Source organism: Kryptolebias marmoratus, linkage group LG21 (assembly GCF_001649575.2).
Source record: "Kryptolebias marmoratus isolate JLee-2015 linkage group LG21, ASM164957v2, whole genome shotgun sequence".
NCBI lineage: Eukaryota > Metazoa > Chordata > Actinopteri > Cyprinodontiformes > Rivulidae > Kryptolebias > Kryptolebias marmoratus.
This window is the reverse complement of record NC_051450.1, coordinates 18018830-18037659: the sequence shown is the minus strand read 5'-3', so window position 1 is coordinate 18037659 and position 18830 is coordinate 18018830. Positions and strand designations below refer to the sequence as shown.

The following is an 18830-nucleotide window of genomic DNA, read 5'->3' as shown; positions in this document are numbered from 1 at the left end:
ATCTACCTTTAATTTTCTTTGTAACTGAGTGAATGTTGATTCTGTACTTGCATCCTTGCTTTTCTGTTTTGTTTTGTTTTTGTATATTTCTTTGCAATCGGCTCACTTATGCATACTTTAGGCTATTTTTATCTGATCATATATCAAAAGTAGGCAACTCATTCAGTGCTTTAACTTGACTTTTTCTACTTTTAATTCTTCAAAACATTTAATTTTACTTGCAAATATTTCTGTAATAGAAATATGTTGAGATCTTTCCAGTTCCTTCAAAAACATTTGTTTTATTATGATACTTTTAACTTTTAGAAAGTATTTTGTTACATTTGGCTACATTAGTTAGTATTTTGCTTCTTTTAGCTTTAGCTACCCTTTAGCTACTTTTGGCTTTTAACCAGCCCTTTGCTGCATTTAGCTTTTAGCTAGTTTTTTGTACCTTATTATTTTTTTTTTTGCTAGTGCTCTGCTTCTTTTAGATTTAACAACTCAGTTATATGCTCTTCAGCATATTCCAGCTAAGCCATTCATTGCTCAGCATTCACACTGCATTTTCAAAGAACCCCCCCCAATACAGAGCATATTTTGTGACAAAGCAGTGACAGGTTGTTTCAGTCCACAGCCTCCAGAGGGAGCCCACACCCTCCTGCTCTGCCTCTGAACCCCCTCCTCAGAGTCAAACCAGACATAAAAAGCCCAATCCACTCTAATCTCCAGCAAAATTTATTTCAAGATATTTTGTAATAAATGTGCCCTTTTGCCTGGAAATAAATGCTCACAGTCCCCAGGGGAAGCATAAATTAACAACTAAATGAGCGACTGATGAAAATAGTTTGTGTGTCTTGGTGGAGCTTGACTCTGAAAGTAAGGAAAAGCTTCTTCTGCAGTGAAGTGCTGCACCTGGTTATCCTTCGGTTTTTCTTTAAAATGTGAAAGTGCCTATTAGTCCGTTTTACTGTAGTGTGCTTTTGAATTACAACACCACAACTGTGCCATTTCTAAGATGCGTTGAGTAAAATATTTCATTTTATTCATTTAATGAACAAATGTCACTTGGCTGTTTTTAACGCACAGAGACACGTTTGTTATTGCGCTCTTTTTTTAAAATGCAATCTCTTTCTGAGCTGTCACAATTCATCATCATGAACAGTTGCTAGATGGTAGTTCAGAGTAAATACAATAAATACATGCCTGTGTTTTCATAGAAAATTACCTTTCTCATATTTAAAGGGTTCAGAACCTTTGAAGTAAGGTTTTGTAGAAAGGTACATGAATAAATAATATCTTACCCATTGAGGAAAGCTGTTTGACTGACCTCCGTTTGGAGAAACAGACAATAGTTCAAACCAGACTACCGAGCTAACTGCGAGTCTGACTCAGGTTAAGACTAAAGTGAATTGCTGCCATCTTAAAACAACTTTGGTCTCAAAAGTTTTCTTGCGGTTCACGCAAATTTAAAAATCTTTGCAAACAGCCAGATGTTGAACTTCTAGTGTAGCCTTGGCACTCCATCCATCCATCCATCCATCCATCCATCCATCCATCCATTCATCCATCCATCCATCCATCCATCCATCCATCCATCCATCCATCCATCCATCCATCCATCCATCCATCCATCCATCCATCCATCCATCCATCCATGTTGCGGGGAGCTAGTCTATCCTCAGCAGTCACTGTGCAAGAGGCGAGGAACACTTTGGACAGGTCACAAGTCCATCACAGGGACACAAAGAGACAAACAACCATTCAAGTTCTCACTCACACCTAGGGACATTTTAGAGTGACCAGTTAATCTAACATGCATGTTTTTGGTCTGTTGGAGGAATCTGGAGTACCTGGAGCAAACCCATTCATGAACAGGGAGAACATGCAAACTCCACCCAGAAAGCACTTCCTGCAGGAACAAAACAGCCAAATATAGAATAGAATAATGGTCCAATGTAAAATTGATGTCAATGTAAAGTTTATAAAGTAGCATTTGCATGAACTGCTGTAATTTTTCTTAACTGGAATTATTTTAACATGGCAGCAATCTATTTTGGTCTGGACCCTGCTCAGAATGAAACCTTTATTTCTCCAAACTGGGGTTTAAGGAACCATGTACAGCAGGTAAGGTATTAATTGTTTCTACAAACTCCCACTTGTCAACAATTACTTCAATTAAAACAAATCACCAAAGCAGAAGGAGCAAATTGCCCATGTATCTGTTTCTGATTTCTGAGTGATTTCAGTTGCTATAATTTACTGCTATCTCTTCACACTTCTTGATCTTTTTGATCGCACAGCCACCGAGATAACAAGCGCACGCAGATGGCCTAATCTGATCAAAAACCAAGCAAAAATCCCTGCACTAACACACATTAGCATACTATGCTGCTCTAAAATGCCCGTGTACACACAGCAAAGAGGCTTTGCAGGAAACAAGAAGTGATGTGTGTAGTGGAGCCAGAGCACATTTCCATCTGCAGCCCCAGAGACGAGTTGCAGATGAGACGAAACAATGCTGACAGCTGAGATGTCACTCAGGCACATTTATCACCTGAGACATAATTGCTTCTTGGATAAATGTAGGTTTCAATTTCTTAGACCTTTTTCAATCATAGACTCGAGTTCTGTGAAGGAGGGCTGTGTGTGAGCGTAAATTGTAACAGCAGGGTTGATTGCTGCACAGGTAATCATGTGGATGTTCTCCACATGGGAGCGTCTCGCAGCCGCTCGTCCCACTTAAAACATTAAAGTCTAGCGTTCCTTGAAGAAATGCATATCACCCGCCAACTTTAATGCCAGAGTTTAAAGCTATAATAATTTTATGATGAGAAGGGGTGGAGTTATAAACGTTTTGGTCAAACATTGTAAATTACACAATGCACATCTCATTCAAAATGTGTTGATATACAAATTATATGAGTTATGGGGATGACTGTCAGCTACTACCACATCAAATTTAAGCTCCTAGAAATCTGACTAAGATAAAGCCCTTTTGGTGTTGACTAAGGTTGATTAGCTGCGGCAAACATCTTGAATTTGATTGAGCTTTAAAGATAATCAGTTACTGGTGTACATAGAGTGATTAATTTCTGAGAGTTTCCTTAAAATCTGTCTAAGGGTTGATGAGATATTTTGCCAACAGACAGCCAGTGTCAACTCTAAGAATCAATGCCAGTGTTAAGTTTTAAGCAAATGTGTTGCACGTTGTGTTGTTCTCAATGTATGCACTGGGGATGACTCTCAGCCACGATCACATCAAATTTTAGCTCTATATCTTTAAAATTGGCAGTGTTATAGACATCAGTGTGCTTATTCATTGTGTTAGCTGTGGTGGCCATCTTAAATTTTGTCAACCTTAAAAGGAGCTACAGATGCACAGCCAATGATTAGTCTCTGAGAATTTCATGAAAATTCATTCAGTGGTTCATGAGATATTTAAGTAACACATCAGACAAATGAGCCTGGCAACACCCCCAGGATCAATGGTGGCTAAAGGGCAATTATTGTGAAAACTCCATTGTTGAATTCAAATCCAGCTGTGTACACCTGCAACTGAGTCAAACACGATCATTAATGGTGGTCACATGGTGCATGCAGATAAAAATATTCAACTTCCATATTTTTTTTCACTATATATCAAGTCTATATACAGAATTGATTTAAATAATCAGTGTTTGCCTTGATTATTGTTTCTTTTGAGTTATCAACATAACTTACGGTACTGATGCAAATTATCAACTCATTTATTGGGTTACTCTATTGACCTGACACCAACAAAGCAAGCATGTTTACACTCTGGAACTATTGTTTGCCAAACTTGATTTTTCATTTTTGTGAAAGTAAAGAGCTCACAGTGGACTGCATTACACGCTGCTTTAGCTTTCTGGAGAACTTGCTCATCTGTGCGTTTGCCGTTGACAGGGTTGGTGTGGAGCTGCTGAGCTGTGGTGGGTGCTGCTCTAAAGGCTGAGGTCTGGCTGAGGACTGCCTGAGTGGCTTAGGCAGAACCGTTGTCCTGGCAACAGCACATCCTGGCTCCGCTTGGTGAAAAGGTCTTACAAAAGGGACACTGACTTCACAACATAAACGACCTGCTGCTGCTGCTGCCGTTGCCTATACGGATTAAAGAGCTCGTCCAATTGCAACAACACATTCAGAAGTAGTTCAGACAGCCTGTAGGTGTGTTTTGATCATGCTCAAGTTTTTATGCTATTTCTTCTTCTCATTAATGGTAAACTCCACTGGAATGTAAAAAAAAACGTCCATATGTTGCAACACTTTATTATTGGGCGATAATATTGCATTAGGGTTCGTTTATCTATGAAGTTAGCAAAATAGCTCATAAACCACTGGATGATGACATTTTTAGAAAGTATTCATTTGGTGTTCATCTGCAACAAATTACCTTTTTGGAGTCAACCTGATTCAAGATGGCTACCACAGCTTATTAACTGTAGCGAACACAAAAACAACTATAATTTAGCCAGTTTTACAGATATTGAGCAGGAATTTGGTGCAGTAGTAGCTCGGAGTTCTCTCAAACACATATTCTAAGCATTACACAGTTCACAAATTATTTGCTTAAAACTTTGGCATTAACTGCTGGAGTCATCCCTGTTTGTCTATTAGTAAAATATTTAATGAAACCTTTATTGAGACTTTCAGAAAGTAATCATTGGATGCACATCTACAATGGATTAACAATCGGAGTTGATCCAATTCAAAACAGCCACAACTGGTAATCAACTTTAGCCTAAAACAGCTACAACTCAATCAATTATACAGATACTGAGCTAACATTTGGTGTGGTGGTAGAAAAGAGTCATTCATAACACATATTCCAAGCAGCAATAGATCACACAACATCTTGTGATATTGTATTATTATTATTATTATTTTCAAGGTTTGACCAAGGAGACTATAATGGTGTCATTTTTTAATATACCTACGATGATCTTAGTTTAAAACTCTGACATAGAAGGCAGTGGGCGATATGCATTCAACCAAGGCATAATAGGTTTTTAATTGTTCTTTTTTATTTCAGTTGAATGACAGCCAGTCTGGATCATCACAACCCCTACATCCGCTTCATTAACATGAAGCCAGCAAGAAACAAAAAGATGGAACTGGGTGTGTTTCTGTGACTCACTGTCGTTCACTCCATTTTTTAGACTAAGCTTTGCCCTAATTTTGTTTTTTGTGTAACAAAAGAAGTTGCGTAAAATGCCTATGACCCATCTGTTAGTTTAGAGTCAAAGGCATATCGCCCATCTTTTGTTGAATTCACAATTAGCCACAGGAAACATTACTTGCACTAAAACTGGCTTCATGGTTTCTCTTTATCTACCCCTTAAAGTGTAAAAACAGTGCAACAAACAGAGTTTACTCTTTTGCTGATATAAGTTGTCATAAATGTTGCTGCTGTGCCTCCGTCTTCCTTTCATGACTGCCAATAAAACCAGTTCTACTTGGTCACCAATATACTACAGCAGAGTTAGATGGATGTAGGTGTGTGTGTTTGTGTGTGTGTGTGTGTGTTTTGTAAGTCTTGTCTTACGTTCTTGATAGGTCGTGAAAAGGATGCGGAACCGACTCTTGCGGCTGAGCTCGTCCGCCCACATACGAACAACTCCCAGAGTGGAGACCAGCATGATGTCGTTGGCCACCGTGGAGCAGAACTTGCTCTTCAGATCTTCCACAGAACTAAAACATAACAAGATCGCTGGTTTTATTATCATGTTTGCAAGAAGTTGCTGAGAAGCAAGTAAGGAAACAGCACTGTAGAAAATAACTACTGTTAGTTCTAAAAATTAGATTTAAATTTAAGATTAAAATTTACTATTAGCAGCAGGGGCTTATTGTCACGGCTGGATAAAAAGCGGAAGATTAAACCTGATTCTGTTAGCAGATGTTCCCTTCACATGTTGCAGAGTGTCTTCACTGTTTTTAAGAATTTTCAACATTTTTTCATAATTATGACCTTCAAGAACTTTTCACACAATTCTTAAAACTATAGCATATTAATATAAGCTAATAAAACAAATTTATTTAAAGTGCCATACTTGTTTTTTGTTTATCTGATGCCAATTATGCAACATTACATTTCTGTGAGGGCTTTTGGTCAGTCCTGCAAAACAGTTAGCCCATGTTTTTGTAGAGATTAGCCCTAAACTCTGTTCTTTCCTCACATGAATACTCACTTCAGGTTCTTACAAAAAATTAATCTTGAATTAAGACTGAGCCTTTGACCTACAAAATATATAAAACATCTTATTCTTTAACTTGCTGGCATGCAAGGTTTTCTTTAACTAAAGGATATCGGTTCTCATTAAAACTTTTATTTTCTTCCCAGACATGCACAAAACAATTTTTTCGTCCTTTCAATCTGCTGATGGACAGCAGTTTTTTCCCCTCTTTTTCGAAAGTAGTATCTTTGTTCTTTCTCTTTGTCTTTTTCTTTGCAGCTCTGTCACACACAGCTTTGCTTATACACGCTGTGCTGACAGAAGAGCCATAACCATTCTGAGTGTAACAGCCTTGTTTGAAAATGTAATCATTTTTTAGGTCAAATCAGTGCAGAAAATGTAGTAAATTTCAAGTTTACAAGCGTCCAGGCACTGCTTGCCATAATGTTTTAATTAGTTGGTACAAAAACATAAAAAAGAAATGATGAGGTGTTACTTGGGTCATGTACCACATTAATCAAAGGCTGGATACAGTTTCCATTCTTGATCTAATTTAGACTCATACATAAGATGAAAAATGAAAATCTTTGCTTTCAACTTTCATCTAGAAAACTGCTCCTGAAATGTCTAACCTCAAAGCAATAGTTAAACTCTTTGGAAGTATGGTTCTGTGAAAAGATTGCAAACAAATATAATCATACCTGTTGTGGATAACTCTTTGAATGACTTCAGTTTAGAGAAACAGAGTTATTCTGATCATACTGATGAGCTAATGGCCAGGACCAAAGTGGATGGATGCCATCTTAAAATAGATCTAATCTCAGCCGTTCATGCAAATTCTATTATAAAAAGCATTATATCACTGCCAGTTTCGCATGACCAGGTTATTTACATAGAATTATATGATGATATGATAGCTTCTGGTGCTGCCTGGGACCCTTATGGTAGGAATATCATTTTTTTTTTTTTAATATTGCTAAGAAATGTTTGAGAATGGCGTTTCAAGGACACCATTCCACTTCGGTCTTGGTCCTACTCACAGTAGCTGTTAGTTCATTATTTTGGTCAAAATTAAATAGTATTTCTCCAAACTGAGGTCGTTCTAAGAACTATTTATGCCAGGTAAGATATTAAAATGTTATAATCCTTCCATAGAATCCCAGTTAACAAAACAAAACAAAAATCAAAATAGAACCATATCTTAAACTTGCTAAAACTACTTGAATTATGTTTGACCTGGAAATCTACAGCCATATTTCAGTTGTGAATCTAATCCTTGTTTAAAGTTTTGAATCTGTAACACATTTATGACCTACAATCAAAGCAAAGCGTTTGAAAAAGTCCTACCTTCCACCATCATACACTGCTACAAAGTTGCGCTTGCATTCGTTGGAATTCGCCATCTCATAGTCCAGAAAACGTAGGTAGATCTGTCCGACACAAAGAAAAAAGGAGGGCATAACAGAAAAAGACATGGGGTGAAAAAAGTTAAAAATGCTGTAACACTTTACCATGACAGGAAAAAAGTGACCAAACTGGAGGAGAAAAAAATAAAATAAAAGATTTCTGCTTCTTGCCATTACTGCCTGTGGATCTTAGTGTAATTCCCAGAGCCTGATATAACAACCTTTTGATGAAATAAGCTTGACACACTGCTGCTTGCACAAAATCATTACATGTGCATTTAAATGAGAAGTCAGAGTCTGGTAACTTTGGACTCATTAGCCACATCTGATAAGATCAAAAATTAAACAAAACCTAGAACCTTGTTAAAACTGAAGAAGACATCGGGCGTTTTGTCAGGAGCTTTAAAAGTGTGGATAGATGCAGTTTATCAGCTTTTTTTTATTTTTCTCACAACATTGTTGAGGAAAACATCCATCTTCCTCCACATCTTGACTCCTCGCATCAGCTCTGATTGCCACTGCATCATTGTCTGTCACTCAATCATCGGGCTGAGTTTGGACAGTCACAGCCACGGTTTTGGTCTGCCGCGCAGAGATCGCCATCATTCTGGTTAATGAGTGGACAGCTCCCTAACTGTGACAGCAAAATGTGCTTTAAATGCCCAAAGACAAAAGCTCCAGATGAAGCGGGATAATGGACCTTGCAATATCAACCTGGCTTTGACAACAAGACAAGTGAAATGGATCGGAGCGCCAAAACAAGCGAACTGCTTCCCCTGAGGTCTGATGTTGGGGTCAGTAAGCTTGTGGGACAGTTGAGGTCATGGTTAGATGCTCTCGGCAAAAATCTAACTTCATCCAAATTAAAATTTAAGAACAAATAATTGGAAGAAGCACCAGTAGGAATACTAATGAGGACGCCTGGCCCAGTTCTTCTGTTGACGCGCAGAGAGCAAATTGAGTTTTGCCCCCACAGCACAAAGAATACACTGAATGCAGCCATCTGTATCCAGTTAAAATGTTATTACAGGCTGGGGAGACTAATTGCAAAAGCAGAACACTGTTTTTAAAATGAACGCCAAGCTTTTTGCAAACACTGTCTGGTGCTGATGACTAATTAAAACAGTGAACACAAAGTAAGTAAAGAGTATCTTGACCATCGCAATGATTTCTGGAAGGGGACCCCAGCAGTGTCGCAGATGGTGATGGCTGATTTTCAGCTTTGCTTTCAGAGGCTAATGGCACCAGGTTGACCTAATGAAGTGTGAAAAAATTCAATAATCGTCAACAATATGTCATTATCTTCAACGGTGTCAAGAAAAGTGTTTGCAAATATTTAAGTTACCCAGACTTTGATTTAAAAACTGACAATGAAAAAACAAACTTGCCAAACTAAGCTGTGCTTCTGTGCCTCTAGAATTTTAAAAAGAAAATGTGACAGAAAAAAAACTAAAAAATTGAAATAATTTATTTTCACCAGTTTTATCAACATATGTCTGTAGAAGAGGGTGTTAGGAGCAAGTTTAGGTTCTTAAGTGCAAAAATACAAGTTCAAAAAGCCTGATGCATCTAAGATTAATTTAAAATAATGAACTTTTTACCCAAATGAATAAAAGTGCATTTAGTGGGAGAAGTGTGTAGAGTTTCATTTAGGAAAAGAAATAAAACCTCTGACTGCTGGATCAGTCATGCTGTGGGTTTGTGATTTAGGCAATGTTACAGAGAACATTTCACTGGTAGCAAATTACTGCAAATTCTGAAAGCAAACCTCCAACCATCTGTGAAAGAAAGAAATTTAAGTGGAAAAAGTAGTGCTTCTGCAATAATCCACAGTCCTCGGGACAAGCTGAAGGCTTTGTTGTAGCTTTCTACAATTTCCTGACTGAAACATCAAAGAAAATCTCTGAATGAATCGTAGCGGCCGTCCGCCCAGGAACAACGTTCTGTGAGTCTGCAAAAGTTTTTCTCAGTGTTTCAGCCTTGCATCCACAAATTGGAAACACTTGAAACAATGATGTCCAAGTAAAACCTCTAGCCTAACTTATAACTCAAGCGTGTTAGGTGTAATAACTACAACAATAATGGTTTCATGCTTGTGTTTGGGTTGCAGATGATACAGAACCTAGATGCTTGACTACAGCAAAACCTTATACTGTATACCATTAATTTGCTGAAAGGCAGAGGAACAATAACACACCCTACAGAACTGACCCACAGCAAAGGAGAAGACAGGTAAGGAGGAGAAAACTTTGGGTTTGACGTTTACAGTTTGTACCTCCTGTGTAAGCTTTATTCACATGGTCCACGTCTTGTTTCCTGTTTTAGGTGTATTTTTATAGCAGCTTTACATCGCCACATACACACCTGGCATAGCCTCTACGCAGTGTTTTTTGTCATTTTCGTTGTTTCCATATGGAGAAAGACATTTTCAGAAATGATGCCATGTTTACAAGGATATTTTTAGAAATGGAAAATCTATGTTTCTGTGTGGACAAGGCTTTAAAGAGCAAATTCAGATCCACTGAAATGGGATTCTGCCACAAGTTACGCTGCCACAAGTTTCATATTAGGTGGTTATTCCAGCAGAAACAATATGGTATTCACACCTTAAGTGTCCCAGGCTGCACTGGAAGCACTGGGACACAGCTAGTTTTTGCATTTGACAATAACCAAAACCGTATAATGTGACATTGACGGCTATGTAAAAGTTTAGAAAATAGCTTTCACTGTAAAATTTTTGAGGTTGAAGTTGTTTAAAACAGCAGCAATCCACCTTGTCCTTGGCCCTACGCAAACTACTCTTTAGCTTGTCAATATGGTAAGAATTAATCTCTTTTTTTTCAATTTTGGCCTGTTTAAAGAATGATCTGTAACAGGTGAGATATTTATTTTTTAGAGCCTTTCCACTGAAACACACTTCGAAACATCTGAACTACTTTAACTGTATCCTCTGAAACACCACTGTCATCTTCTGGATATTTTCATTTAAAATGGAATTTGCTTCTTTTATTATGTCATAGGCTGAATTTGCAGTTGGTTTGTCCATGTGCGTCCAGCTCCTGAAGGATTATCTTTTAATGTTTCGATCATCTGCTGTAGAGTTAAAATCATTGTCTGACGTATGCTGCTGTTGTTTACACAGACTGGAGGGTGAACAGAAGGGCCTAATTATGTGACAAATACAAACCAGAAACCAAGAGACACAAACAAACAAAAGCGTCTGATGTTGCTTTTCTGCCGCTACTTTCTCTGAACTCAAACCGACAAACAACAAAGAAAAAAAATCAGAGGCCATATGGCATCGCAAAAAAACAAAAAACAAAAAGATGGCAATGAATCAGACAGATATGATCACTAATTTGTAAGGTGACATATGAGCTCAAGGAGGGAAAAAAAAGCGACTGCTTCATTGATTTCAGTGCCCCGTAATGAAGAGGAATCCATCACTGACTGGAGAAGAGCGTGCTCTCTCCATGGCTACAAGGCGGCTGCTTGTTACAAACAGAATTGCTGTCTATATTTTGACCATTATCTTCATAGAAATACACAGTGTCAAAAATGCAAACAGTTGTGGTTTAAAAATAGACAGGGCAAAAATGTGGAGCACCTGAAAGTATTTCTTCAGTACAAGTAGGACCTGTCAGGTACATTTGGACAGCTGTCCAAACAGAAATGTGAAAAACAAAACGTTACAGTGGAGAAGAAGACATCTGCCAGACGTGTTCAAAGTGTGACATTTAGTTTTACGGTCTTGCGGCTGATTAAATGCTGTTCTCTTATGTTTGTCGCCAGTAAAACCTCATTAATTTTGTTGTTTTTCTTTCCCATGTGGTCCCCAGTAAATCTTTTTACAGAAAAAGCAGATGTTGAAGTGACACATGCTGGTGTGAACTTATAAGATTATCACTAGAAGTGGCGCATTGCTGTCACTTCTGGCAACAACACGTGGTTATTACTGCCTTCCTGCAGGTGCTCTCACCCTCTCTCTGTGTGCCAGTTGACATCTCACCCTTAATCTAAATCCCTTATACATTTAGACCTCAGATAAAATGCATTATTAAGCATCTTTCCCCCCTTTCCCCCTCCCCTCCTTGCTCTTCCTCCTCTGCACCCCGTTTTCCTGCCATCTCTCTGGAGTCCTCCGGTGCAGTCTAATTAGAGCCCCCGGTATAGGATGTCATTATCTCTCTCTCTCTCTCTCTCTCTCTCTGCTTTTTCTGGCACACTGGGTACAGTGCAGTACTTTATCTGCAAGGAGGAATAAACGCCTCGTCCAGATTACAGCACAACCCCATGTACACGGCGCTGGAGGTTGGGGGTGGTTGTGTTCTCTGCATCCCCCTTTGCTGCAGAGCATGTCTGTTTGACGGAGAAAAGAAGGCTCTTTTATACATGTGATTGTTGCAGAGCAAGTGAGACTAAAGAGTACTAAAATTTGTATTTAGCTCCTTGCCCATCAGTACCAGTGAGGCTTTGGCTTCTAATTTGCCCTGAGAGGCACCTGCGAGGGATGAAATTTGACACTCGTTCCAAATTTCGCCAAGTTGTTGTGCACAAAACCTTTCTTGGCAACACATATACAGAAGCACTCAAGTGACGCATGCAAAATTGGTTCTCCGGTTTTGCCTCCAATGTGCTGACAAAAATTTGCACTTCACTTGAGTAATTGAAGAATCAATGCTGCCTTTTAGACGAGGAGCAGCATTCCTCTTGATACCTGTTCTTTTTGTAGGGTTTTCAGCAAATGCTGATGATTCAGTAAAAAAAGGCTTATGGTGCTGTCTTATAGGTTCTGTGGCCTTGACTTTTAAAGCAGCTGAATCAGAAGGGCATTTCTGAGAGAAACAAAGGCATTACAAAGGAATACTTGACCCGAAGAGTATGCCAGCTGAGAACAGCTGCTGTGGCCATGAATTACAGTCAAACTATTGTTATCAGCCAGCCGTGTCATACGATGGTGTGTAAACCAGAGGAGGCTGCTTCATATAAAAGCAGGGAGCCTGTTTGTTTTTCAGAAGCAAGTGGAAAAAATACACCAGTAAGTAAGCAAGCCTAATATTATTTAAAAAGTTACAAGGTTTTTTTTCATTAAAGCTGTAACTAAAACACTAAACTGTGGCATATGCAGGGCAAATAAGAGTGGAAAGTGGTATCTGTCCAGTTAAAGTTAAATATGTAACTTTTTATTGATCATTGCAACATAAAAAGTAGGTTTATTCAGTCTCTCTTTTTTAAATAACATCACTTGAAACACAACAAAACATTTTAGATTTTTAAAAAGCAGCATTTTCTGCTTCTTGCTGTAAAAATATTCTTATAAATCCAGCAAATTCATGAAGAAGAAGCTCAAAAAATTAAAAAAGACAAAAACAGAACAAAAACGGTGCAATTATTTGAATATAGAAACAAGTTGTATACACCATTACATTATGACCACTGGCAGAGAAGGAAGCAGCTTTTCTTTCTTGTAGCAGCGTAATGTTTAGACTAAGAAAAATCTTCACTGTGCCACTCATGTAGATGTTGCTATAACATTTGTCACTCATCTAAGCATTTTTTAGATGAGTCACACCTATCAAATGACATTAATACTCCCCTTTATCAGCAGTCAGGGAAACAGCAGAGGATCTCACAAAAACAAAGGCCTCCAAACGTCTACAGAAACAAATCGATGAGATCTTGTGGCATCTGTGTCATCAAACCCCAATCCACAAAGATCCACTCAGACTAAATGTTCTTTGATTAAACTGTTATGGCTGATTACTGTAGACGTACATGAGAGACTGTAGCATTTATAAAATGTGGACTTTTCCTGCTTGCTGCTCCAGGCTCAGAAGAGTTTTAATCTGTTAGCATTAATGCAGCGCAGGTAACTCAGGTTGATAAAGACGCATGCTGAGTGTGTTAGGGGTTGGAGTAAAACTGTGCAGGTGTGTAGTTGTACAGTATATGCATGTGGCTCTATGTCCAGAACACTAACAGAGAAAACAAATGTAGGCTGCTGGGGGCCTCAGGGTCAAACTGCACACTAACATTATCAGCGCTAACTCTCCCTACCTCTCTCTGCTCTACTTCTTCACTTCTTCTTTGACTTCATCTTGTATTTATCTGTTCTTCTTGGTAGCACAGCACTGATTAAGAAAAAAAACTAAGCCAAACTTATTGTTGGATAAGGGTTTAGTTTATGTCACTAACCTTGGAACGAGGCGGAGCCCGGATGTACCATTTACAGTCGACGGCTTCAGTGGCACCAGCCTTCCCGTCTCGGGTGATCTGATGAGACTCAACGATACCTTCTGGACCAACCATGTCATACTGACAGGCTGAAACACACACATATGCATAAACACACCCAAACCTATGCATATAGATATACAGACCTGCACATGTACAAGTCAAACAAGCACACAGAACTCTCAAGTGCAGCACATATACTTGCAAACAAATAAAAAAGCCAAACACAAACACATTGTCTGCTTTAGTGAGGAAAAGCAGGAGGGCTGAGAAAGAAACGAGTGATCCGAACACAAGTGAGATAAAAAGAGAAGAAGAAAGAAACAAGAGCAAAAACAGAGGTAGGGGGAGTATACCTACAGGGCAGAGGTGGGGGTACTCCCAAGTCTGCGAAGTCTGGATCTGAGGAAAGAGCAGAAGAGGGGTAGGAGGAAGAGAGGGGAGCATTCATTTTTAATGTAAGATTAAAAGTCTGAATCTTCACAGAGCAAAGCAAAAACAACTAAAAACAAACAAAAAACCAGCAAGGTGTAACAACTTTCTCCAAGGACTGCACATGTCTAACTTTATTTCTAAATTACTTGTGGCATCCTTATTTATTTGCTTGAATGTCTTAGTTGAAATTCTGTGCATGTTTACCATTTTCTTCCACACCAAAGGCTTACTTTTTTGTTTATCACCGTAGGATTTCCCCCTCTCATGTTCAGATTTACTGCTCTCCATGAGAGCCATTTGTGTGAAAAAATGGTCAGCTTCACCCGCAAACCGTGGTCATTTTCCTTCTTTTTTTGTTTGTTTTGGAGCTATGAATCCTCTAAGAGGCCATGAGATGATTAATGGGAATTAAACAAGATATGCAAATTAACTTTTTATTACAAAAACACTGTTTCTGTATTTAAAAATACCAGCAAGGTAAGTGTGCTAGTTTTCAGTGTACTCTAAAAGGAAGCCCAGTTTAGCCAAAGCAACATCTTACAGGGAAGCTTTCAGTCCTGCTGTCCTATCAAAGATAACAAGCGTTTTTTTCTCAGAAGCTATAGCTAGAGGCTTCAGCAGTCAGTGCCTTCAATTTTATATTGTAGTCTTCAGGTTTGAGAGGAATGTACTTTGAGGTAAAAGTGCACCGAGGATAAGCAGTATCTGTTTATTCAAAGGTGTTCCTTTTAAAAAAAAAACTACATAAATGCTCTTAACTTGTGAAGGAAAAAAGTAAGAAGAGTACATAGGAAATATGTTAATATGTTGCAATTAGCATCTTGATTTTGTTGGCATGTTAACATTTGACTTAATTTCGTTGACATGAACCGCAAACAGCAACAAAAAAAAACAAAAACTTACATGGTTAAAGACTTCTGGAGTTTCATTTCATATTTTAACCTAACAATATCAGTTAAACCAAGCGATTTCAGTCATCTATTCAAGTCTTTCTCTGAGGCATAACAATCCGTGATAGCTCATGGTCAGGTCAGTATTTACTTTTTTTTACTTTTAGTTCACATTACACTATAAATCAGAGCAGGATTAATAACCAATTACCTTTTAAATACAAGTAAAAGGTCTGAGCTGAGCACTCCACGTGTCTCATCTTTGTTCCATGTAGCACAGCCAGAAAAACAAATTTACAAATAAACTACTGGCCTAACAGAGATAAACAAAACAGCAAAAATATGCTCCTCAGAAAGGTTTTGGAAAATGATTGCACACCACTAAGCTACCACTATAACGCCACAACTCAGCTTTGTGTTCACAGACATACAGTACGTATTTGTAATATGTGCAGAATGTAAGATTGAATTGTCTGACCATGAATGCACACTATTTTTCAAGGTAACTCGTGTTGCTCTAAAGTTTCTTTTTGGTACAAAGTTTTTCTGCTTTAAAGCATTGACAAAAGTGTTTTGCCAAGTGAATTGATCCAACCCAATTTTATATCAGAACCTGACAGCTAGGAGGAGGATGATCATCCGTTTATTGCCCCAACTTACTACGAAAAATGCCAAGATTTTTGGATTTTGTTTTCTTCTTTCTTGACTTTTGTCAAACCTCCAGCAACTGAGTTCAAGGTTTTTTTTTTCTTTTCATCTATACTTTCTTGGTGTAAGAAATAATTTTTCTTACCCATTATTTAAATGTTTTTATCTGGCCTTATGTACAGTTCAACCATTCTTTAAATATATACATATATCAATGCTTAAACCTTTTAGACTTAACAAACAACCTTTATTTATCAGGAGGGTGCCATGAAAGGAGTCTGGAAAAGTTTTGTCAATCACAGCAACCTAAAGCAAACGGTTTTAAGCAGGTTTCAAGTAAAATGTTGCAATAAATTACATCAACAAGGCTGCCGCTGTTGAGGCGTGTCACTTCCTCCTGCTTATTGAACATCACAGCCTCTTAACCCCGAAGATTCTGTTTCACTCTTGAGATGATTTCCCAAGAGACAGAAATTGACTGTTGAATAATTTCACCCCTTTCACATCATTTTTTCTGTGAACGCCCAGGGAGGTTTGGTTTTCTTCCATCACTGTCTTAAACGTAAATGACTCTGAAATCAATATAAGCTAAAAGAAAATATATTGTTCGATTACAAAGAGATTTTTGGCCATTGATCTGCCTCACTTTTGAATAATACCTGGAAATAAATTAGGTAGCCACAGGAAACAATTCGTAGAACTGGAGTTTCAGTTATATAGCACCACATGCATCCTTACTTTAAAAGGTGGCGTTCAACATTGTCTTTAAAATAAAGAGGTCCAGACCATTAAATAGATTCCTGTTGATCCCATTTAATTTCAGCCTGGAGGCAGAGCAGTTGTGCATTCAAAGATTTGCCGTTAGCTGTGATCCAACGACTGCCTTCATCTGAAGACAAAGCCTGAGGATACAGGAAACACTTCCCAATAAATCTGTTCCTGGCCAAATGGTGACACAGCTGCCACTGACTGAGCTCAGCGTGGAAAATGAGGCCTGATTACACAGCGTGAACACCTTGCCTAAATGTCACTCCTGTTTTTTTTTTTGTCTGAATGTATGCCGTAATTTTTCTGTCTAGACACGAGTCAAATACTCACTGTGTGTCTGCACCAGATGTGATAAAAAAAATGCCCCAAATACTCGTTAATGACGCACACCTGGTGACAGAATATCAGTTATAATTAAAAAAATAATAATGAAATGGTAAATGAAAGACTGTGAGAAGCCAGTGAGTCAGAAGACAACACTTGCTGGATAAATTAATGGCACAGGATTCCTTGAAGGAACAGATATCGCCCAAACAAATCTCATCTTTTAATAAGAAGGGACAGAGTTACAGCCGTTTTGGTCAAACCATGTAATTAACATGTACAATCTCATGTGATATTGCAATATTAATACTACCATCAATCAGTTTTAGATGTGAACCCAAGAATTACTTCTTGAATATCTATCCTGTGGTTCATGAGATATTTTGCTAATGGACTCCAATAGCTATTGGCAAAATTTAGCAAATAGATCTTGCATGATCAGTTATTGCTCAGAGTATGTGTTGAGGATGAGTCTCAGCTACAAACACAACAAACTTCACCTTAGTATCTGTAAAACTGGCTGAGTTGTAATTCTTTTTTGTGTTTCCTGTTGATGATTAGTCTTGGCGGTCATGTAGAATTTGGGAAGACTCCAAAAGTTAATCAGTTACAGTTGGAAATTAGTTTAGTGATTACTTTCAGAAAATTTCATTAGAATCTGTTTAATGGTTCATGAGATATTTTGCTAACACTGCATACAAATAAACACACAGTCAAAAAAAAACATTGACTTTGGCAGTGGACGATAACAGAAAAATAATGAAATGGTAAATGATGGAACATGATTATTCAGTGAGTCAGAAGCCAGCACTTGCTGGATAAACTCTAAAAGTAGAGAGATTTATAGCCCAATTACAGGTGGACATTTGAGTGTGAAGAAAAGAAGAAAAGCCTTTTCATTACTTGTGACAAATCTAGCAAGGCAGCAGAAAAGCTTCTCCCACTGGTGCCTCCAACACTGTATGAGACTATAAAAGCACAAAGTCAGTCAGGAGACGAGCTCAGAGTGGCCTTAAAGAGTTTCTCTTTAGGCTTTTACTCCACTTTCTTCCTAAAAACTTGTTGCTTCTGACCAAGGCTCAAATGATTCAACCTGTGAAAAGCTGAGGGAACGCTGCACAGCTGAGGCACTTAGCTGGCCTTGGACAGCTCAGAGGTAGTGAGGAATGGTTGATTTTTGCTGTTGTTTGGTTTTATCAATGATTGGCAGAAATGTCCTAAACAAACGTATCTACCTTCTATAAAAATATATTTCTTTGACTCCAAGTGAATGAAAAATGCTTTCTTTTTGGACAAATGCACACATTAATTTAACATTAAATGTGCCCCAAATTTTGTGATTGTATATTTGATTGATTAAACACAGAAACTGCTAATGTACCATTTGATGTCATTAAACACATTTATTATATTAATGATGTTGAAAACTAACTTATAGCTTTTATACAATAACTGCAAACCACTTTTTGGCTAATGACAACTTTGGATGCCACAGCAGTTCTTTAAATCAGAACTATTTGTTTGATGTAGGACATTAGTTTAGGTGAGGATGGGTGTTTAAAGTTGAATTTCCCTAATTTCTATTGTGATCAGAGTCCACGAGAAAGAAAATTCTGCTCAGAAATTAGGATCTTTTGTCCCGTCAACTTGTTGTCCCGTCAGCCCACCTGATCAGTGCATCTAGCCCATCCCAAAGTTTACTCTGACTGACATTTAGCCGCCTCAGCACCATAGGCAAATAATAGTCAGTGCTCGATACGGTGGGAGGAATTGAAACAACAAACTGCAGGTGGGCTGATTGCAACCAGAAGCCTGGTGTGTCAAGGAAAACAGGAGGTAGACTGAACAAAGAGCACAAGGGAAAAGTTCTCAGCAAAATAAAATAGAATCAGAAATAACCAGAAAAAAAAATCTGATTACTGAAACTACAAACTGAACTAGGAAGAAGAGAGTCT

At 38.1% G+C, this 18830-nt stretch overlaps 1 protein-coding gene across 4 annotated transcripts in view; it reads right to left on the bottom strand.

Annotated features, from left to right (window-relative positions):
- Positions 1-18830, bottom strand: part of neto1l (neuropilin (NRP) and tolloid (TLL)-like 1, like) — a 78824-nt gene that overhangs the window by 11798 nt on the left and 48196 nt on the right. For 3 of the 4 annotated variants that reach the window (XM_017406265.2, XM_025003885.2, XM_017406264.3), the window contains exons 5-8: positions 14171-14212; positions 13772-13899; positions 7518-7600; positions 5543-5688 (exon numbers count right to left, since the gene is read on the bottom strand). In XM_017406265.2, coding sequence (XP_017261754.1) covers positions 5543-5688; positions 7518-7600; positions 13772-13899; positions 14171-14212 — 399 coding nt within the window. Of the gene's footprint in view, positions 1-5542; positions 5689-7517; positions 7601-13771; positions 13900-14166; positions 14213-18830 lie in introns of those variants that run through there. The other variant, XM_025003886.2, reaches the window with a different exon arrangement.